Below are 21654 nucleotides of genomic sequence, written 5' to 3' on the forward strand. Positions count from 1 at the left end.
CTCTGACCTCCCCGACGTCCGCTTCTCCGAATCGGAACTCCTGGCCATGCGCCACTACGAGTTCACTCGGGGATTCGGGTTCTGAGGAGCTGGGCACACGGGAATCGAAGAGCAACGGCTCGGAGGGGCGCCTGATGCACCACCCTACTTCTTTTTTTTTCGTTTCCCCCCCGAAAGAGGGAAAAAAAATAAGAGGAAAGGGTAAAGCACGGAAAGGAGGGCTGGTTTCATTACCAACAAAGGCGTCTTGATCATTTGCATCACACTGCGGCAAAGGGATTTTTTCCGGAAAACGTCTGGTTGCGCCTGGCTTGTAATGATGACAACAAGTTAAAGAAGCAACGAGAGATATTTTTGACCAAACTTGTTCGTTTCCCCCGTGATATTTGTATTTGCCTGTCGTGATGAACTGCCGAGTCTCGCGTCACGCCTACCCCGCAAATTGACGTCTCCACGGTCGACAAAATCGCATGATGGGACTCGTCGAAGCTGGTCAAATGTTGTAGTAACATTCATCATGTTGAGACTGCTCTTCTATGACTGCCGTGCCGCCGTGTGCCTCCAACGGCGGGGGTGGAACAGGAGAGGCCTACCCGTCCCGGCGGTGGCACCCCCCTCTGCCCCGTTTCTCCCCTTCGTCTTGACCCTCACCCGCCCCCGCACAACCACCTCCCGATCTGATCGTACAGCGAACTCGCTCCCAAAGGTTGATGCTATGTGCAAAAAAAATAAAAATAAAAACCCCACCATGTATGTCATGACGGACGCGCAAACGAAGTGTAAAAAAAACATCAAATAGAGCGAACACGTAGCAAATCCATCCCGATAAAGTGAAAAAAACGCCGATAAATCCCGCCCCCCCATATCCCTATTTTGGAACTACGCGCTTCCTCCCCCCGCAATGATCAAGGGGAGTCTGCCAGGGGCGCGCCTTCGTTGGTGTTCCCCCGCGCCGACGGGTCATTCGTCTCGTGGAACTCTCTCTGTGTGTGTGTACGGGGAGCACCTGTCGTTCGTCTTCAGTTATGTGTGTCTCATGAGTCCCTGGCCCCCTTCCCTGTGCTGCGGCCCCCGCAAGGAGAAATAGAAAGGTCTTCATTCATTCGGCTCCTCGCCCCCGGGCCTTGGTCCATGGAATAAAAAATGTACAGTGACCCCCGTACCCTGTCTCGTATGATACGTGTACAGGGTGGGATGGGGTCGGCGATGCGTCGAGGTGTAAAGACAAGCAGCCGCCGTTCGAGCCTGAGGGCGAGGCTGGGTTCGTGCTCAATGTGTCATGCAATTCAGGTAAATCGACGGATTGGGTCGGGTGCAGGTTTTATCTGTCGTGTGACCTCGGAGGCTGCATCTCAATCTCGTTGTGGCCTCTTGACTTGCCGTTGCCGTTGGCATTGCCGTTGACGCGGCCCGTCTGCGAGTCGTCGTCGCTGTCTTCGGCCAGGTCGGTGAGGCCAAACTCGGCACCCGCCTCCTCGTCGTAGGCCCGCATCAGGCCCGTCGTGTCGCCGTGGTGGCTGCTCATGCTGTGCCGGGGATCCGTGCTCCTCCTGGCCTGCAGACTGAGACGGGTCTGGATGCTCGAGACCATGTCGGTGCCGGTGGCGTCGGGGCCGCCGCGGCCAGAGACCATCTTCTGGCCGTGCGGGTCCGACCTCGAGAGGTTCAGCAGGTAGACGCCGGCAAATGTCGTCAGGAAGCCGCTGAGGAGGGAGAGTGTATTAACAACGTCGGTCGTGTTGAAGCCGCTGAAGAGGATGAAAGAGGCGCAGAGGGTAAAGGTCGTAAAGGTGACGTAGTAGAGGGGGTTGACGCTGCGCCAAACCTGTCAGTCAAAGTCACAAGCACCAGAGCGCATCTCAACTCACATATTGGTGGGGAAGTGAGCAAGCGCCTTGTTGAAGTAGTTCATCTGGGTCAGGATGCAGACGGTGGTCAAGATCATGAAGACGTAGGTCGAGGGGTGCGAGAACTGATTATGGCCCGCAAAGGTGAGCTTCAGGGCAATGCCAAAGGCCTTGACCGACATGACCGAGACGGAACCGACGGTCGAGCAGATGAGCAGGTAGATGAGGGGGCTCTTCCTTCCGTAGACGGGAGCAATCTTGTAAATCATGACGACGGCGAAGACGCTGACGGCGAAAACGTAGAACAGAAAACCTGGCGCAACACGATGAGCGCCTGGGCGCACAAGAAGAGACACACGCAATTCCGGAAGCAAAGTGGGAGGACGTACCGGGCTGGATGGCATAGTGCAGAATCTGGTCGATGGTCTGGATGTCCTCATCAGGCGGGGCGTGCAGAACGATAATGACGGCACCGAGAAGACAGATGGCGCTTCCCAGCCTGCCCAAAACGCCGAGCTGCTCGTTGAGGAAGTAGGATCCAAGGACGGCTCCGATCAGGACGGACAAAGCGCCGAGGGGGGTCACGAGAATGGCTGGCGCAAAGGCGTAGGCGGCGAAGTTGCAAATCTCTCCCAGGACCACTAAAGGGTATGTTAGCTCAGCTCGACGCAGCTTCGCCGGCAGCGCGTGCGTCGGCGGAGGGGAGGGGCTCAGCCATGTGGGTGTTGCGTACGTGTCGAAATTCCAGCCCACCATATCGGGCTCTTCAAGTAGACGTAGCCATCACCTTCGAAGCCGTGCCGTTCTTCCGCATGTATGAGTCCCTGGAGAGTCGAGATGTCAGTCACGTCGGGTCGGAATGGCGTCGATGTCGGCTTTGCTGTGCGACGCAGCAGCAGCCGGACGCACGTTGGTCTGGCCGAGGAAATACCTTTTTCGTGATCACGAAGCTCACACCTGCGAGAGTACGAGGTTAGCGAGCTGTCAAAGACGCCGAGATAGAAAAAGGAACGAGACGCATACCAATTGCCAAACTTGATGCTATGGCCAGCGCCAGGCCAATGTACCTAAAGAACGGCAGTCGTGTCAGCGCAACCTGTCCCCTCGAGCCTCGTGTTTCGCTGCCGCCAAAAATAGGTGGGTCGCAAAGAAAACGCACTTCTCTTCCAGCATCATGATGGAAGGTGTCGGCCGCGGTCCTGAGACGGCGGGAAAGAGTGTTGCGCGTGGGCGCAGTGATAGCCAGTCGAGAAGCAAACGAGCGTCGCGTGTCGTCGGTCACGCAGAGCGAACAGTCGCGCTGGTGATGGAGTGATTCGAGAGTCGTTTTTTAAAAGGGGATGGCCGGGTCGTGCTGGGCGGTTCGGTGCTAGTGCATGGGTCGTGCTTCCAGGTCCAGATCTCGCGGATGGGGTTCGCTGATGAGAGACGGAGAGACAGACTCGGTCAATGACGGCGCGCAGAGAGATTGACAATGCTGGGTGTCGTGATCGGCGCAGATGCCCTCAGGGCTGGTGATTTCGTTTCGCGGTCGTTGGTTGGGAGGGGAGGAAAGGATGTTTCGTGGGCACCTTTGGATTTTCGAGGACAAGGCAGAGAGAGACAGACGAACAGGGACTGAGTTAGTGGCAGTGGTGGACGGACCAGCGACCTTGGAGAGTCCTGGCAGACGGCAGGCCACACAGGCCACACAGGCCACAAGTCCACACAGTCCACACAGGCCACCACAGGCCCGAAGCTTGGTACCTGGGTACCTAGGTAGGCAGGTAGGTACTGTTCGGAGGGCCTGGCCAGGGGGGGGGGGAGGATCCCCCCCAGCTCCCCAGGTCACAGGTAACAGGCGAATGGGCGGGAAGCGCTACGTAGCGTGATCCTGAACCAGTGGCTTCGCCAGTTTCAGAGCCAACCCCTGGCTACACGCAGCGACCCCCCTGGCTTGGTAGCATCCACAGCACTCAGGTACAGCTTCACTAACCCCCCGGAACCCGCTGACCTCAGCGTTCTCTCGCACTGTATTCTGACACGAGCCCACCAACCAAAATTACAGTGTGAACATGACTCCGCTTCAAATGGCGAGACGCTCAGCCAGGAAACTCCAAAGCTGATCACGGCTCCCTATGGCTAGTGAGTGGGCCCACCCCTGAATCTATATGCAGCATTCTGCCGAACCTGGCTTCATCTACGCTTTCACCCCTCCGTCCTCTGACGCGCCGCCCCCTGGAACCGTCGTCGTCTTTTCATTGCTACTGAATCTGCGCGCAGAATGAGAAGCAAAGGTCGTCGCTGACACGGCGCACAGGCCGAGTCCGGGCCGGCCACGGTACTCGCGGGCAAGATTGGGGGCCAGGTGTCTAGGTAAGGACTTAAAGAACACGATCGAGTGCGGTGGGCGAGAGAACAGATCGTATTCCTCCCCCCCACCCTCTTTCTTGATGCATCGAAAGCCTAAAAGACGGAAAGAAAAAGTCTCCCATCTGTAAATCCAAACGCAAACGCAAACAAATGTGGGTGCACATCCCTGGAAACGATCCCTATCCCACTCCCTGCCACGAAGCCATCCAAGTCCTTGCCATGTCCCATGTACACCAACCAACCAACCACCCCATCTCGTCTCTTTCTCCCGTAGTCCCTTTGGACTAGGTGCCTGAGATGGCGGGTAGGTCTCCATCTGTCCTGTCCACCGCACAACACGATACGGTTCGCAATAGCCCCCCCCCTCCCCATCCCTTGTGGATCCGATACGAATCGCAATCGGCGCAGCAGCAAACGCGTCCACACCGGACCCAGGCTCCCTCGCTCATTGTTTTCGCCTAAAACACACGTCACCTCTCGTGGCATTTTACCTAAGCTAATTGGACTGGGCCCGCGCCGAGGCCACCATTAGAAACATGTGTCCCAGCGAGCGCCCTCAGCATTCCTCGTCCAGGTCATCTGCGTGCCATCGATGCCGTGACAAATCCCTTGTCGTACACCCTGACAGGACAAGCAAACTCTTTTTCTTCAGATTCAATTCAATAATACATAGCTACTTCCGAGTATCGTGTGTTGCCTCTTCATGTATCCACAAACCCATTGACCGAGCCCGTGAAAAGGGATGGGAGATGATCAACAACTCGGCATCCCTTCATCATGCTGACAGCCGCCTCCTCCTGCTGTTTACTACTGGCTTGCTGTCTTTCTTCCTCATAGCCTAAGATCTCCTGCAGGCGTCCCAGCTGTTGACGGCTCTCTCAACCAATGGCTACACGCCGCCAACTCGTGAGCCAGCCTAAAGTCACAGAAAGCTATCGTACAATGGTGGTCACGGCAGGCGTCGAGACCACCGCCCTTTTATGTTCCGGAGGCCCATGACGTTCTCTCCAATCCGGCCCTTACATGAAGCCTTCCTGCGCCGTACGCCAATCGAATCTTGAAAACATTGGCAAGTACCAAGGGGTATGATGCTGATGAACGAAATCACTTAAACAGGCACGCGCAGACAATGGCGTCCATTGGGGGGTTGCATGCCCAGTGGTCGTTCAAAGGCGGCCAAGCTTCAGGTCATAGCTGTGTAATTAGTTCGTCAAAGTGTTCAAGGATCCTACCTCTTGCGTATGCATTTCTCTCTCTCTCTCTCTCTCTCACACACACACACTTTCTCCCCTACCCAGTCTGCCTCGCAGGTGGATAAAAGGGCAGGGAGAATCAAAATATCTGTCGGTGTTCCGGGCGGATTCGGACACATGTCCCGAGCGATCACATCGCTTCTGCAGGACGATGGCCATCGCATGCAGTGGCATTTCGCGTCCCTCTGTGCTGGACCGAGCAATGGTGTTGAAGGTTAGTGAAATGTAGAGGGGGGGATGTCAGGTCAAGACCGAAGACGTTTTGCGTCTGTCAAGAAGTTAGCATAGGCATCAAGTCCTGTCAGAAGGTGCAATCGTACCTTGCTCGTCTTCGGCACCTAGCAGGTCGTCCTCGTCAGTCCTGGGTCGTTTTCCAGAGACTGATGTAGACTCGTGGGAAACCTCATCATCGCCGTCCCCGGGAAAATCTCGCCAGTCAATCTCTTCGAGGTCATTAGGGCCGTGCTCAGAGTTTCCATTGATTGTCTCTCCATCTTGTGGTATGTCGGCTGTCAGGTCGATCTCGGCGCCGAGATCATCTACCTCGTCGCCGTCTAGGGTCGCGGTCGCGCTGGTAACCGGGGTCCCCTGGTTGACAACAGACATATCGACGCCAGTTTCATCTGGCTCCAGGCCTAACTGTTCATCATTGCCTGCGTATCCAGTTGTCTGTTGCTGCTCATTCGGACCATTGTTGCTTGCTTCTGCAGCGAGCAAGGGGTTGAATTCGTCGCCGAGAAGAGGTGCTTCAAGAAGATTGTTAGTATACGAAGTGGTGGAATAGGAAGTGCTCATATCGGAAGGGGTACGTAGGTGTCGGGGACAGGGTCCACTGGATAGGTAAGAATTGAACAGCGGGCTGGGTCGGTGGACTTCAGTCTGGGCTGGGCATCGCGCCAAATGACCTCGGGCAAGACAATCCAAGCGAAAACTGCTTTCTTCGCGTTGTCGCTCTTCAAGTGCCCCAAGAAGGCAATCCGAACATAGACAGAAGTCGGGGGAGGAACAGGGGTGTGAAGAAAATGTGATGGAAATACCATTCAGTTCGGTCGCCTGTTGGCCGTCACCATCGATCGCCTCAGGCATTTGAATGGACGCATTCACGTCTTCCAGCAATGCAGCCGTGGTGACAGGCTCGTCGAGCTCCGCGAGCACAGTGGCATCTGGGTCTGGTACCGTGTCGAATTCGCCCAAGGCAGCAACATCATCCAGCATCGAGGCGTCTGCTGCACTGGCATTGATGTCTGTTTCGTCTACAGCCGTGACGGATGTCAATGTGTCCGTCTCAAGGGGCGCAATTTGTTCAGAGTCTTGAAGAGCAGCTACGTCGCCAGTCGCGTCGACCGTGAGGTCAAGCTCATTGGCGTCGAGGGTAGTCGTGCCTTCGTCAGCATCGTTAGTCAACTCAGGATCGTCCCGACCTTCGTCAGCAGAGTCATGGAGCTCATGGTCTGCTTCGTTGTCTTGCTCAACCAAGTCGTCAAAATCCCCACCCATGTCGTCATCAAGGTCGTCCTGGTTAAGGAACATCTCAGCGTCCTCGGCCTCCACCTCAGCTTCCTCGATGGCCTCTTGGTCTCGTGAGTGAAACGAGTAGCTGACTTCGTCAATGTTCTTCCCGTTCCATGCATCTTCTATAAGGGAAGACCATCGCTTGCTACAATTTGGGCGTGTGATCAAAAGCGCGTACATCGGCCTCGTTGCTTCTGGGTCCTTGTTTTTCACAAGGTGATCGAAGACCTGGAGGATGCTCCCGAGCGTAATCTCAGAGAAATGGTCGGGATGGCTTGACTGGTGGATGGTTAGCAGTGAGGTACGCACATGGGTGAAGAATCATCCTACCTCTGCAAATTCGAGTCCTAGCTCTTCCACTTGCAAGACGAGCTCATCAGACTCTGCAACGTCGTCCACCAGAACTCGTCGCAAGCTTGCCAACAGCTCCTCCATCTTGCACTGCAAGACGCTCAGATCATGAAAGAAGCAGTCTCGACCTTCACTTCCCACAGAATTGTAGAACATGGGGTACTCCACGCCATGCCACGTGACGGTGACGACCGGCATCTGCGCATCTTCCTCGTCAGGGGTGTCGAGGGATGCAGCAGATGAATCGGCAATCAGGGCCTCAGCATTCGTGCTCGGGTCGGCGCCTGCTTCGTCATCGCGACCTTCTCCTTGGTCATCAAGGAGTGCCTCGTGCGAGGCGTCTTCTTCGACAGAAGAAGGCTCAGGCACCTCCTGCGCCAACGCAACATTTTCTTCCGTTTCGTGCTCCAGCTCTTCATCTGCATGCTGGCCTTCAAGATCTCCCTCTGTAGTCTCGGCTGTCATCGCGCCATCGTCCTCGTAATCAATCTCGTTCAGTTCATTGTTCGGTTCATCGTTCTCTTGCATAGACTGGTCTAGAGCACTGACGGCACCGTCGACAGCGGACGCTGTTTCTGCGCCCTGGTCTCGTGCTTGGTGGCTCTGGGCATCCGTAAAGGTGTTCGCAAGCTGGCCATCAGCAATAGCATGGTACTGCTCAGCATGCTCCTGGTACTGCTGGTCTTGATCGGCAACGGCATCGTCTTGCTGCATCGACTCATCTTGTTCGTCATGTTGTTCGCCCTCCCAACCAATCTCGTTCTCGACCAGGCCATTTTCGGCGGCGTCGGCAACTTGCGCGATAGAATCTGGGTCGTCGTGTTGAACGCCGTCGGCAAGGACAGCATCGCTTTGGGGCAGTGGTTCCCCGCCCGTGGTTGCCACGTCAGAGGCACCGTGTAGGTCTTCGGCGAGTAACTCTGCGACGCCGGCAGAGTCACCTTGTGTGCTTTCGGAGGTCTCGACAGCGGGCTTTGCCGATTCGAAATACGATGTTGAATCCGCGTTGGGCTTGATAGGGGAGGTATCAGGCTCGTCGTCGGAATAATCGATATATTCAGCTTCGTCCGGATGGGCAAGGCCTACCGGCGATGCCAGATCGGTTGCCATTTATTTGGCTCTGAGCCCCGAGGCTCGACTGTCGTGATGATTTGGCGCCTCTAGCCGACTATTTCCGCAGCGATGATAGATCGAGACAAAGAATATTGCCTCGATCCGGGGATGGTGCGAGGATTTACAGTGTTCGGCTTGTAGTGGCCCGACCCCGAACGCGATTGTTGGGATATGACAGAAATCCCTTGTGAGCTGGCGCGAGGCAGGAGCGGCAGGTTTGCGTTGGACAGGTTTCGGTTTTTCTCGCAGAGTTGAATGACGGGAAGCTTCTTCGGCACCTAGGCCGGGTGTTCGATTATCGAGATGGCCGAAACGGGAAGTCGATGGCGAGAAGTCGAGTCTTGTCAGCGATCAGGGTGCTGGAACGCGTGGACTCTGCTAGGCAGCTTCAGAGACGAGACCCAGAGCTGGCGTAACACGTTTGGGGAAGGCCGTGCAAGTTTGCGGCGAGCGTGACAATACCAGGCAGAAGACGCAGGCGTGCCTAGGTGCGACGTTGATGAGGTTGTCAGTTGCGGCGCGCCGGGAAATGATGCAGGGAAAATGAAAAGGTTAGAAGGCGCTGGCGGGCCCCTCTTTGCAAGGTACCGACCGGCCTGGGTACCTGGCCTGTGTGTGAAGGTACGTACCGTCGACGTCGAGCTGCGTGAGGCCCATTCTGAGTCTAGCCTTCTCTGGGTGTAGTCGCCTTCGAGGCTGTCTGCCTGTCTGCCACCTGCCAGTTGGCAATTGGCAACTAAAGTGGCAGCACATAGGAGCACTCACTCACCTCCTGAGCCTGAGAGGTGACTTGGTCTGTGCATTGACCAGATTCCACACATCCAAATTCCGAGCTGTGAGGTCCCTCCTTGAGCCGCCTTGGGCATTGCGATAGTACTTCGACCCTCGCGACTTTCAACACCATACATCCGCTACATCACTCCCCCTTCATCAATCATGGTAGGTTTTCGTTCGAGCCAGTCGCCGCTTGTGCTCCCCTCCAAAGTGCTGACTGCATCCAGGTCGTCCTCGCAGCCTCCATCTGTACCCGCGGCGGGAAAGCTGTCCTCTCCCGCCAGTTCAGGGAGATGCCACGATCGCGCATCGAGGGACTTCTCGCCTCCTTCCCCAAGCTCGCCGACTCGGGAACCCAGCACACCACCGTCGAGCAGGACAATGTCCGATTCGTGTACCAGCCGCTGGACGAGCTCTACATGGTCCTCATCACCAACCGCCAGTCCAACATTCTGCAGGACATTGACTCTCTGCACCTCTTCGCCCAGGTTGTCACCAGCACATGCCGAACCCTCGATGAGCGCGAGATTCTGAAGAACGCCTACGAGCTGCTCAGTGCCTTTGATGAGCTCGTGACGCTAGGCTACAGGGAGAACCTCACCATCAGCCAGATTAAGACCTTCCTGGAGATGGAGAGTCACGAGGAGCGGATCCAGGAGATCATCGCGAGGGTGCGTCGGTTGGCTGGTGTGTCTCTGACTACCATGATGCTAACAAGAATATCTAGAACAAAGAGCTCGAGGCCACCGAGGAACGCAAGCGCAAGGCGAAGCAGCTCGAGATGCAGCGCAAGGAGACGGCGAGGACGGGCCGTGCTGGCGGTGGTATGCCCAGGACCCCTGTGTACCCGACCTACACCCCACCTGCTCGCCCGACGACAACCGATACGTACGACTCGTACGAGGCCGAGAAGAACAAGACGTTCAACAAGGCGAACGCCCCCAAGGGCAAGGGCATGCAGCTGGGCAAGAAGTCCAAGACGACCGACATGTTCGAGCGCGTGCGTGGCGAGATGGGTGCCGAGGTCGAGGACAGCCCCCTGATCGTGCCCGTCGTGCAACACGCCGCCGCCGAGCCCGCGGCGGAGCGCGCGTCCACAACTATGGACCGGGACGCTATCCACGTCACCGTCACGGAAGCCATCAGCGCGAAGCTGTCCCGCGAGGGCGCCGTCAACTCCCTCTCCATCAGCGGTGATCTCACCCTCCGCATCTCAGATCCCAGCCTGACCAAGGTCAAGCTCAACCTCCAAGCCACACCAACCCAAGGCGCACAGTTCAGGACGCACCCCAACGTCAACCGCAACCTGTTCAACGACTCCAAGATCATCCAGATGAGCAACGCCGCGCGCGGCTTCCCCGTCAACAACGCCGTCGGCGTCCTGAGGTGGCGTGCCACGCCCAAGGCCGACGACCCCAGCGCCTGCCCCATCACATTTACCGTCTGGATCAACAACGACGGCGGCAAGTACAACCTGACCGTCGAGTACGAGCTCACGGGCGGCGACCCTCTCACCGACGTCAGCGTCGTCATCCCTTACCAGGCGAGCGAGCCCGTCGTGTCAAGCTTCGATGCCGCATACGACGTCTCTGGCGACACGGTTGAATGGAACATTGGCAGCGTGACGGATGAGAACCCCAGCGGCTCCTTTGAGTTTGAGGCCGAGACGAACGACGAGAACGACTTCTTCCCCATGACAGTCCGGTTCTCCAAGACAACGCCCTATGTTGATGTGGACGTAAGTGACGACCATTGTTCCTCTTTCCGATTTTCTATAAGCCAGATCTAATGCTGTACAGGTAACGACTGTTTCGTTGCTGGACGAAAACGAAGACGTGACGTTCTCCAAGGAGATCAAGTCGGTTGCGGACAACTTTGTCATCGAGTAAGGGGGGGGTTGGAAGCGAAAAAGGCGCGGCGAGGCTATGAAGTGTGACCCACGCCACGTGAGGGGCGTGCTAGACGTCGAGACTTGCGTTTGATGAGAACTCGTCCCGCTGCTTGTGGCTGCCGGGGAGTAGAACGAATAAAGATGATGACGAGCCGCTTTACATGCTGCAAAGGCGTGCGGTGCAGGAACTGATGAGAGGCCGCTCAAGCGTTCCATGGTGATGCGCTGTAGTCACGCAATGTATGAGTCCGGATGGGCGTACATGTGTGCTATGGCCTACAAAAGCATCCTCTTGATCAGCCCATTGGAAGCTACAGGTCATCATGCCAATCTATGCATCCTTCTTCTTGTTCGAATCACGGCCGTTCCAGATGCTGTGCGGGGGGTTTGAGCCCCTCGGCGGTTCTCGAGGGCTATTCGACCTCGAGGATCCTAGCTGGAACCCTGGACTCTGGACGACCATTGCAGCTTTGCTCTCTGTGGCCTCGGTGGACCTTTTGCCACGGAACGTCTTGTCAGATGTCTTTGAACGAGATCAACTCCAAGCCCCCCTGCCACGATCCTGCAGGTGAGAAGAAATTTTGACGGCAAGATGTGCTCTTCAGCACTTACATTATCATGCCTCGGACTACCACCGTACTTCTGCCAACGGATGGTTGGAGTGACCTTCCCTTCTCCGCCAGGCCGGTACCTGTGAAGAGGTCGGAAAGATGTTGGCCGCCATCCTACCATGCGCCGTTCAGAAAAGACAGCCATTCCCCCGCGGATGTTGCCAGGTTCGCCGGATTCCAGCAGAGTCTAGGTAGATGCCTTGACTTTCAGAATGATCTAGTGGAGAGCCTATAGGCGTGGTGTGCTGTTTGCTCGACTCTACACTGCTCGTCGAGGAATGCATGTGTACCCATCTCCGCGTGACGCCGTAGGGTATAGATAGCGCTTCCGACTACGCCGTGGAGGAGTGGGTGCTCGGTCGTCGGGCATGCAAGCATCCATCTGACTGCCCCAGCTGAAAGTTTGGTGCTGCAATTGTGCCTGTAGTGGTCGTATTTGTTTGGCTACACGGAGACCGTGTTGTCCAGTGCTCTGGTCTTCGGGGACCAAGGTCTACTAGACCCGTAGTCGGATACTATGCTCGTATTCTCCAGACTTGGTCTAGAATATATCGCATCCTTTGCCTTGAACGAAATCGATGAGCGCGTCTGCCGGCATAAAGTACAACAGGGCAAAGCGTCTTTCTTCCGTCACAATGGTGTGGTTGGATACCGTTTAATAGCCGACCATGAGCTTGAACAACACTCCTATGGATCATAGCACACCATCAAGAGAGCGGATATGCCCTTCTCGGTCCCACTTCACGTCGTGCGTCGTGCATGAACCTGGAGGCATTGTGGACATGGTCCACGCCCCTGGGAGGCTTTGTGCTTTGAATCACAGTCTACGCGTCTATACCCATGCAATTCAAACTAGACCGAACGCTGCATGATAAACAGGTCTATATGCTCTGGTTGCTAGAAAGAAAGCAGAAAACGGGTCACAATTACATGACGGTGATCAGGCAACACAACTGCTTCCACGGTTGATGTGGACAACTCTCGTGTTGACCTTGGCATCTGCTCGTGCAAGACATTCTGCATCGATAGACATTCCCAAAGCGCCACAGACAGGCGCATGTGCCCTTGAAAAGACCGAGGCGGGCGTGCCATCCAAACTCAAAGTGTGACCGTGCCTGCTTGATCAGAACAAGGTGTTCGCGAAGTCTTGTACTGTGACTTCTCCGGGACATCAAGTCCACTAACACGCAGTTTATCAACCTACAGAAATGGGCGGCACCAAAAGTATACAAGGTTTCTACCAAGCACAAAGTGACTGTCGACAAGGCCAAGAGAATCAGCGCCTCAAACGAGGACGATAATGAGTGATCGCGACATTGGTTGCACTTTTATGGCATGCATTACATGCTCCTACGGCAGGCTTGCGAGCACTGAGTACGTTCGAATTTGTGGCAGCACCCCCAGAGACGAGGTCTCGACGACTCACCCAAGATAACGGCACATCTTCGACGTCAAAACAGGTTGAATACGTCCTATAGACTATCACACTACCACCCAGCCACCACAACGAAAGGTCCCTTCAGAGCTTCGACGACACATTCAGCGATCCAGAGCAGCAGGTGCCCTTGGGGTCCCCCTTTCCAAACGCATCCCTCGAGACGTAATCACCCAGGATGGCCGTCGGCGGGACCCAGAGCGCAGGGTTCTTCTCGAAGAAGTTGCTCGCCCTCAGCATGACGCTGACAGGCTCTGCCGGCATGACGGGGAAGTCCTCGGTTCTCGGGAAATGGGTCAGCCCGAACTGGATGTAGCAGACAATGTCCGTGTTATCAATTGGCTCATCACGCTCAACCCAGTCGAGCACAGCCTGATTGTGGGCATGTCCCAGCTCGCCCGTGGACTGGCACACGTAGTCGCCGGCCGGGAAGAGCTCGTGGTCGCGATAAGGGACGACCCAGAGCGACTCGCGGGCAAAGGCAGCGCGCTTCCAGACGTTGCTGCCCGGTTTCGAGAGGAGAGCAGGGCAGTTGTTGTTGAGAATCTTGTAAGCGACTGGCTTCTTGCTCGAGGGGTTGAGGCGGTTCGGGTTCGTAATGTCCCAGGAGCGGCTCGTCTCGTGACAGTACGATACGGCACCCTGCTTGGCCGTCAGGAGGGGCGTCTTCTTGCAGTAAAACCCGTTCCCATAAAGGTTGCCGGGGCTACCGACAGGGTCGTCAGCGGGAACAGCATCACTCTGCACAACGGTGTTGCGAGGGCCGTCAATCTCAGGGTCGACGCGCAGCGAGAAGATGTGCTGATGGTTGTGGGCATCGAGGCCAGGCGCCACCTCGGTGCCAAACGGGGCGGCTGTCTCCGAAGGGTGCAGCAGATACGTGTTGAGCATGCCCGTCAACTTGATCTCGAGCTTGTAGGTGCCATCAAGGGTAAAGGTGTGGTAGAAGGCATACTCGTAGTTGGCGGCCGTGATGATTTGCGAGACGATGAGTTTGCGGTCACGAGCTGAGGTGACGGTGCCGTCGCGATAGTCGGTATGCTTATAAAGGAGGCCGTTATCCTCCTCGTGGATACAGATGGCGTTCTTGACGACGGCGGGCTCGCCCGAGCTGGTCGTCATGATGGCATCGATGTAGTGGATGACGCCCTTGCAATCGCATCCCAGCTTCAGCGAGTTCGTCATGAGACCAGTGCCGTACTCGCCGACGTCAAAGGCGTGCTTCCGCTGATGAGGGGGATTGGGGTTGCCGTACGGGACGACCATCTCCACAACGCTGATGCGGTTGAAGAGAGCCCTGTCACGCTGCTCGACATGGTCATACATGCTGACGTCGGAGATGACGATGCCCTCGCGATAGTTGAAGCCAATGTGCATCTTGTAGCCAGCCCAGGTGAGCTCGCTGCCGCTCATGCTGAACGAGACGCCCTGAGGCTGAGTGATGTCAATGGGCTTGAGCTTGTCGTGAACAAACGTGTCGGCGACAAACTCGGGCAGGTAGTTGTGCTCGCGCAGGGGCACAGGCACGCGCTTGCCGTCGACATGACGAATGTCGACGGCGAGGACCTCCTCCCGCTCCGTGTCGACGACGACGCTAAAGTCGAGGGGATGAGCGTACTGGTTGTCGTTGGGCGAGTTGCGGTAGTAGACGATGCCCTGCTGGAGGCGGCGCTCCATGCCCCAGCGGTTGTCAAAACCGATGGCCCAGGCGTCGATGAAGACCTTGGCCATGTCGGTGATGCCGATTTCGCGGCACGCCTCAATGACACGGGGGTCGGCGATGGCAACGCGCTCGCAGACGTCGAGGTCCTCGAGGGTCAGGGTCGGTGCAACGTCGGCCACAGGCTTCCAGTTCTCGACCTTGAGCCTGGTCAGGTTCACGACAACCTCGGCGACGTCCGAAGTGCCCTTCTCGAGGACGATGGCGAAGGCACGACGGTCAGGACGGGGCCCACGGCCGGCACGGAAGGCAGCATACTCGAGCTTTCTGGGCTCGTGGAGCGTCAGGCAGTTGAATTTGACGACCTTGGGGTCGGCATGTTGGCGGATGAGGTGAGCGGCGGCACGTATCTCTTCAATCGATAGCTGGTCTAAGGGATGGACTGAGCGGGCCTTGGACAAGTCGGGCGCGGCGTCGCTGGCCTCTTCCCGAAAGATTGTGTAACCTGCAATTGAAGATGTGTCGACAATCATTTTCAATTTCGTGTTTGCAGAAACCTGCCATAAGGTGGTTGTTCAAAACGGGCTGGTACCGTACCGTACGTATATTGGGAGAGCGGGGGGAAACGACGAGGTGTAAGTGTCAAGAGACAAGGCAAGGAGTTGGAGCAAATAATGTGACGATGACCCAGAAGGGCGCAGAATCCAGTCGGTCAATGAGGAGATGTTGGTCGGCTCTGGTGACTGGAAACCCGATTTAAGACGAAGCTGTTTCTTCGGGGAGAGGCTCTTATAGACTGGACCCCAAGGTGGTGGTGTTTCCGCCCCTCCTCCCCTCCCCTCTCCTCCCCTCTGTTGCCTCTTTACGAGAGGAGCATGGTGTGATGAGCGGAGGGCCCCGGCCTCCCATAGACCGAGCATGGTGATGCCCATACCTAACGCAATCCGTGACTGAGACGTAACGGGCCCGGGCCAATCGGTTGTGGTGAGGCGGCGTGGCCAGCGGCGAGCGATCGGGCGGAGCTGGTCATGGGAAACGAACTTGTCTGCCCGGAGCCTATGATGGAGGGGCAGGGGAAGGGGGGTTCACTTTGGGGCGCACAAGGAGACGAAGAGCAGAGTGCTGCACCAAGGCGGTCGTGTCCAAATTCTTGCCCGAACAGGTATGGCGGCCACGGCGGGCGGATGCCACGGGCTGCACAATCTCAGCCCCGGACCGGGTGCTGAAGTGACCTGCCAGCTGACCCACGAGACCGTGCATGGCATACCTGTAGTCCGATGCCATTGATGCAGCTATCGGCCGTTCTCAGAGATTGGTAACGGCTCCGTCGTGTCGCAGATTGAACAAGCTCCCGGGCCGGTCAGTGTCAACGAGGAACATCTATCCACGTTTCGTTTTGGAGGAGCTTCGTGTGGGCGTCTTTCCAGACTTGAGTCATGAGAACGAACGAGTATGAACCCCTTGAGGACGACGGCCTGGCCGCGATAGCCGGATCCTTCCCTGCCTTATCGACGAACAGATCAGAATGCCTCACCCAGCACCCCTGGCCGGGTGGACCACGATCGACTGGGCAGATAGATGCGTGCTGGAAGCCCCGTCTCGGTCCAGGGCAGAAGCCTGGAACAGCCATTTGCCTGCTCGGTGACATATGTGGCCATTGAAGGCACAAGTGGCGTACCAATGGCAACGAAACCCTGAGGTCCTCTGGCAGCCATCGCCTCCCCTTCGCGAATGACAGACAGCCAGTGTCAGTTGCAGGGAATAAGGTAGGCACACCTCCCAGCCCCAGAAGCTTCCCGTATCAGCAATCAGCATGAGCATCCCGACCGTTCGGGGGTGGGGGTCTAGTAGTCTGGTCTCAAGGACGCCGGGGACCCAAAAGTTGGAGACGGGGCCTAAACCCCTACTCGAAATAGCCTAGGGCAGACAAACCGGGTCACACCCACTCTTATCAGTGACGACAGCCTGGGTAGGGGTGCCGAACCCGGGGTAGGTAGGTTCTTGTTCGTGTGTGTGTGTGGGCGTGTGTGTGTGTCACAAAGGATCGAAGCTCAAGGTCGTCCAGCCCGAGATTGAGCTGTCGACGAGCAGCAAAGCAACCTCTGCCACCCTTTCCCTATCACCAGTGATGAGATCGCATTTAGGGGCTTGCTGTCCCGCCTTCGAGTGATAGGAGACCGACACTGCACTTTCTTCGAGGTCCGAAAATCTCATCCCCAATTTCCCCTGCGAGAAGAATCATAGCCAATTCTCTTCGTCTCTTCCACATCAGAGCTCCGCAGCCATGTCGCCTCCCCCGGCTGAAGGCGACGCAGAATCGCAGGCACATCTCAAGCGTCTGCCCACCGCTGACCAGGCTGTACAAGATGCTCTCGACCTCGCCGAGCTGGGCCATGCCGAGACCTTGACGCGCAAGTTCAGCCTCTGGAGCATGTTTTTTCTTGCCTTCTCCGTGCTGGGAACCTGGTGAGTGAATACCTCCCCCCTTTTCTTCTTCTTCTTCGTCTCCTCGTCGCTTGACCGCGACAAATGCGACAACAGCTAATGATGGCACAGGTCTACCTTCGCCCAGGGTCTCAGCAGCGGGCTGACGGCTGGCGGGCCCGTTGCCATCCTCTGGGGCCTCGTTCTCGTCTTCGTCTGCAACATCTGCGTTGCTGTCTCCCTCGCCGAGATGTGCAGCGCCATGCCCACCGCCATGGGTCAGGCCTACTGGATCTGGCGCCTGTGGCCCGGCGGCAAGGGGCGCTTCACGTCCTACCTCTGCGCCTGGATCAACAAGTTCGGCTGGTGGACGCTCTCCGCCTCCCAGGTCGCCTTCATGACCGACTTCATGCTGAGCATGAAGGTTCTGTACGACCCGGACTGGGACGGCGCTCATGGTTGGGTGCGCTTCCTACTCTACCTCGCCGTGACGGCTTTCGTCACTCTCTTCAACATCGTCGCCTGCCGCAGGGACGCCATCCTGCCCATGTTTAACAACTTTGTTGGCATATGTTTTGTCACTCTCTTCTTCGTATTCTCGCTGGCGCTCCTCATTTCCGTTGGCGTCAAGGACGGCAACTCGTTCCAACCCGCGTCTTTCGTCTTTGGCCGCTGGCTCAACCAGACAGGTTGGAATGATGGTGTGACGTGGTTCCTGGGCCTCGTTCAGGCGGCTTACGGCCTGACGGCCTTTGACGCCGCCATCCACCTCGTTGAGGAAATCCCTGCGCCGCGGAAGAACATTCCCCGCGTCATGTGGCTCTCCGTCACCATGGGTGCCGTCTCCGGCTTCATCTTCATGGTTGTGTGTCTCTTCTGCATCCAGGACCTCGATGCTGTCATCGACCCCTCGACAGGTCTCCCCTTTATGGACCTGCTCAAGGGTACCACCGGCCTCACTGTTGCTACCGTGCTCCTGTCCTTCTTCATATTCAACGGCATGGGCCAGGCTGTCAGCATCGTCACAACGGCCTCGCGTCTAACATGGAGTTTCGCTCGTGACGGCGGCATCCCATGGAGTCCCTACTTCAGCAAGGTCAATGAGACCTGGCGCGTACCTGTGCGTGCTCTCTGGCTGCAAGGCGGTATCATCGGCCTCATCGGCGTATTGTATACTTTCGCCGACACGGTCCTTGAGGCCATCCTCGGCGTCAGCGTCATCGCATTGACGGTATCCTACGGCATGCCCGTGCTCGTGTTGCTCATGGTCGGTCGCGATAAGCTCCCGCCTGCCGAGTTCAAGCTTGGTCGTTTTGGAACCTTGATTAATTGGATCTCGGTCTTCTACTGCGCCATCACGAGTGTCTTCTTCTTCTTCCCCGGTACCCCAAATCCGACCGTCTCCGATATGAACTACGCCATCGCGGTGTTTGGTATCATGATGGTCATGTCTCTTGGTTTCTGGGTCACCAAGGGCCGCCTGACCTACCTGCGCGCAAGCGAGGCCGAAGAAGTCATCATTGAAGCGCGCCGCACTGAGCTATCACAAGCAGCCGCAGACCACCCCGGGGCCGAGGGCCCCAGTGATGTCAAGGATACCACCGAGTCTTTCCGGGAGAGGCGGCAGTCTTAGACGCGGCGGGTGTCGATTGTTTTTCTTCCCTGGGGAACACAATGCTGTGTCGGTGGCTTGTCCGTGTCTTGATAATTGTAGCCCGTATTTGAAATCGCATTTCTTGAAATCATATGGCCAGGCCGTGCTCGCAAAATGGAGGCGACCCCCTTACTTTGCGTATCACACCGATGCCGTTAGCTGTAGGGACTAATACCGGATGCCCGTTGTCAGTCGCTGCTTTGACAATCAGATGTTGCTGTTGGAATACGTATCAGACATTGTCGCGACTTTGATTACCTCGTCGTGACCTCAATACACTGCCGAGATGCTCGTTTCAACTTCCCCACGGGGAGCCGAATACTGGTCCACTGGTGCGCGTTCGTCTTTACTCCCTGTTACGTACGAGAAACAAGGTGCCGTACTGAGAGTTCAGGGGACGACATTGTAAGCCTGCAACGCCTATTCGCTCCTTGTCAACCCCAACTCTAGCCCTGGAGACACTGACCTGGCCAGGCTGGCAATCAAGCTGGCCCAGCCAAGGCGATAAGAAGCCACAACAAAGCTTGTGCGGCGCGGCATGCCTATCTTCTTCCCCAAATACGTTAGAGCTGCAGGGAACAGCTTGACAGCGGGGATGCGGGGAATCGCCCAGCTGATCTCACCCCCTCTGTCCAATTTATTGCCTGTTTTGTCTTAGAGCAGAAAGAGCTATCGCGAGCAGGCAGCCTGGTTGACTCCAAAAGTACCAGGGGTTGGTAATGCTGACCTCTGGTGGAATAACGAGACGGTTTCGACCACCAGCCACCGGCTCGAGCAAATGACACCGGGCCGGGTGCGCCAGATGTGGATGACGCTCCCGGGAAGCAAGAAACCTCGGAAAGAGAAGGCCGAAAGATGTAGTCCAGGTGGGGCAAATGGGAAGAGGTGATAACGTCACGGAGCTCCAGGATTGTCGACAGCGATCAGAGGCATACCCTCGACTGACCAACTCTCCCCCGCTACTTCTCCCTGGCAAGCATATTCTTGCGTTATCTTGTCTCTACCTTCAAGCGTTTCAGGGCGAGTCGACATTCGCGCTCTGTTTGGTTGTCGTTATCTCAGGTCCCGAGAAGAAAGTTGAAAAAATGGCGACAGAGTTGAAGATTGAGCTGACAGCGCCGAACAAGCGGATATACACCCAACCGCTCGGCCTGTTCATCAACAACGACTGGCATGCGTCATCAGACGGCAGCAAGATCACAAGCATCAACCCTACGTACGTACCAAGGGATTATCTTCGTCCGATTTTTCGAGGTTCCTTTACTGACTTGCCAAAGCAACGAGAAGCCGATCGCATCAGTACAAGCCGCTTCGGAAGAAGATGTTGACAAGGCTGTCAAGGCAGCCCGCAAGGCCCTCAATGACCCGAGCTGGCGCGATCTTCCTGGCACCGACCGCGGCCAATTGATGAATCGTCTCGCCGACCTCATCCACGAGCGCCGTGAAACGCTGGCGACTATTGAAGCGTGGGATAATGGTAAACCGTACGCAACCGCGCTGAACGAGGATCTGGCCGAAACTGTAGGCACCCTTCGTTACTACGCTGGGTATGCAGACAAGGTGTTCGGCCAAGTTATCGACACTACGCCGGCCAAGTTTGCTTACACTGTCCGTGAGCCCGTCGGCGTATGCGGGCAGATCATCCCGTGGAACTACCCCCTTTCCATGGCAGCGTGGAAGCTAGGCCCTGCGCTGGCTTGTGGCAACACGGTCGTTCTGAAGCCCGCCGAGCAGACACCTTTGTCTATTCTGTTCCTTGCAAGCCTAGTGGCGCAGGCTGGTTTCCCACCGGGTGTCATCAACATTGTGAACGGCACGGGTCCTGTTGCCGGCGCAGCCCTGGCGAGCCACCTGGATGTCGACAAGATCGCCTTCACGGGATCAACTGCGACGGCCAAGCACATTATGAAGATGGCGAGCGCGAACCTGAAGAATATCACACTGGAGACTGGCGGCAAGAGCCCACTCATCGTGTTCGACGATGCCGACCTGGAGAATGCCGTTGAATGGTCGCACATTGGCATCATGTCGAATCAGGGCCAAATTTGCACAGCGACGTCGCGTATCCTTGTGCAGGAGGGCATTTATTCCAAGTTTCTGGCTGCGTTCCGAGAACAGGTCAAGACTGTTTCGCGCGTAGGCGACCCGTTCGACGAAGAGACGTTCCAGGGTCCTCAGGTAACGAGGGCGCAGTACGACAGGGTGCTAGAGTATGCTGGCATCGGCACCAGCGAGGGTGCCACGCTCGAAATGGGTGGCGAGCCAGCGAAGGACGTTGGATCCGGCTTTTTCGTGCAGCCGACCGTCTTCACGGGGGTGACACCTCAGATGCGGATCTTCCAGGAAGAGGTGTTTGGGCCATTTGTGGTCATTTCGACATTCAAAACGGAAGAAGAGGCACTCAAGCTTGCCAACGATACACAGTACGGGCTCGGCAGCGCCGTCTTCACGAGGGATCTGACGCGAGCGCACCGTGTGGCGAGGCGGATCGAGGCCGGCATGGTTTGGATCAACTCGAGCAACGACAGTGACTGGCGTGTTCCTTTTGGCGGTGTCAAGCAGAGCGGTATTGGGCGGGAGTTGGGCGAGGCGGGGCTCGCAGCGTACTCGAACATCAAGGCCGTCCACGTGAACATGACAGTGCCGTCGAAGCTGTGATGCTGATTGTTAGTTGTTAATATGTACTGGTTGACGTGCTGCTGGACTTTACGGATGAAAATTGACCATTCTTCTTCGTTGCCTGTCACGTAATCTCCCTGCGGTGAACAGGCAGGCCA

The 21654-nt window shown here is 56.7% G+C and overlaps 6 protein-coding genes across 6 annotated transcripts; 3 read left to right on the forward strand and 3 right to left on the reverse strand.

The window, feature by feature from the left end:
- Nucleotides 1-1321: 1321 nt before the first annotated feature.
- D7B24_008291 (uncharacterized protein) lies at nt 1322-3023 on the reverse strand (the record flags this gene model as incomplete). Its single annotated transcript, XM_028642381.1, has 7 exons — nt 1322-1814; nt 1869-2181; nt 2237-2488; nt 2581-2671; nt 2779-2804; nt 2871-2914; nt 3007-3023. The coding sequence occupies 7 exons, from the start codon at nt 3021-3023 to the stop codon at nt 1322-1324; spliced, it is 1236 nt and encodes a 411-aa protein (XP_028493827.1).
- Nucleotides 3024-5697: 2674 nt separating this feature from the next.
- On the reverse strand, nt 5698-8425 carry D7B24_008292 (uncharacterized protein; the record flags this gene model as incomplete). Its single annotated transcript, XM_028642382.1, has 4 exons — nt 5698-5720; nt 5773-6198; nt 6490-7243; nt 7295-8425. 4 exons carry the CDS (start codon nt 8423-8425, stop codon nt 5698-5700), a joined length of 2334 nt encoding a protein of 777 aa, XP_028493828.1.
- A 939-nt stretch (nt 8426-9364) lies between these two features.
- Nucleotides 9365-11091, forward strand: D7B24_008293 (uncharacterized protein; the record flags this gene model as incomplete). Its single annotated transcript, XM_028642383.1, has 4 exons — nt 9365-9367; nt 9430-9873; nt 9930-10940; nt 11002-11091. 4 exons carry the CDS (start codon nt 9365-9367, stop codon nt 11089-11091), a joined length of 1548 nt encoding a protein of 515 aa, XP_028493829.1.
- Nucleotides 11092-13223: 2132 nt separating this feature from the next.
- On the reverse strand, nt 13224-15332 carry D7B24_008294 (uncharacterized protein; the record flags this gene model as incomplete). The annotated part of the gene is made up of 1 exon (XM_028642384.1): nt 13224-15332. The coding sequence occupies one exon, from the start codon at nt 15330-15332 to the stop codon at nt 13224-13226; it is 2109 nt and encodes a 702-aa protein (XP_028493830.1).
- A 1751-nt stretch (nt 15333-17083) lies between these two features.
- D7B24_008295 (uncharacterized protein) lies at nt 17084-18856 on the forward strand (the record flags this gene model as incomplete). The annotated part of the gene is made up of 2 exons (XM_028642385.1): nt 17084-17265; nt 17356-18856. The coding sequence occupies 2 exons, from the start codon at nt 17084-17086 to the stop codon at nt 18854-18856; spliced, it is 1683 nt and encodes a 560-aa protein (XP_028493831.1).
- A 1106-nt stretch (nt 18857-19962) lies between these two features.
- Nucleotides 19963-21535, forward strand: D7B24_008296 (uncharacterized protein; the record flags this gene model as incomplete). The annotated part of the gene is made up of 2 exons (XM_028642386.1): nt 19963-20093; nt 20155-21535. 2 exons carry the CDS (start codon nt 19963-19965, stop codon nt 21533-21535), a joined length of 1512 nt encoding a protein of 503 aa, XP_028493832.1.
- Nucleotides 21536-21654: the final 119 nt, after the last annotated feature.

This window comes from Verticillium nonalfalfae (assembly GCF_003724135.2).
Source record: "Verticillium nonalfalfae strain VnAa140/NRRL 66861 chromosome Unknown scaffold_72, whole genome shotgun sequence".
In the NCBI taxonomy this organism is placed as follows: Eukaryota; Fungi; Ascomycota; class Sordariomycetes; order Glomerellales; family Plectosphaerellaceae; genus Verticillium; species Verticillium nonalfalfae.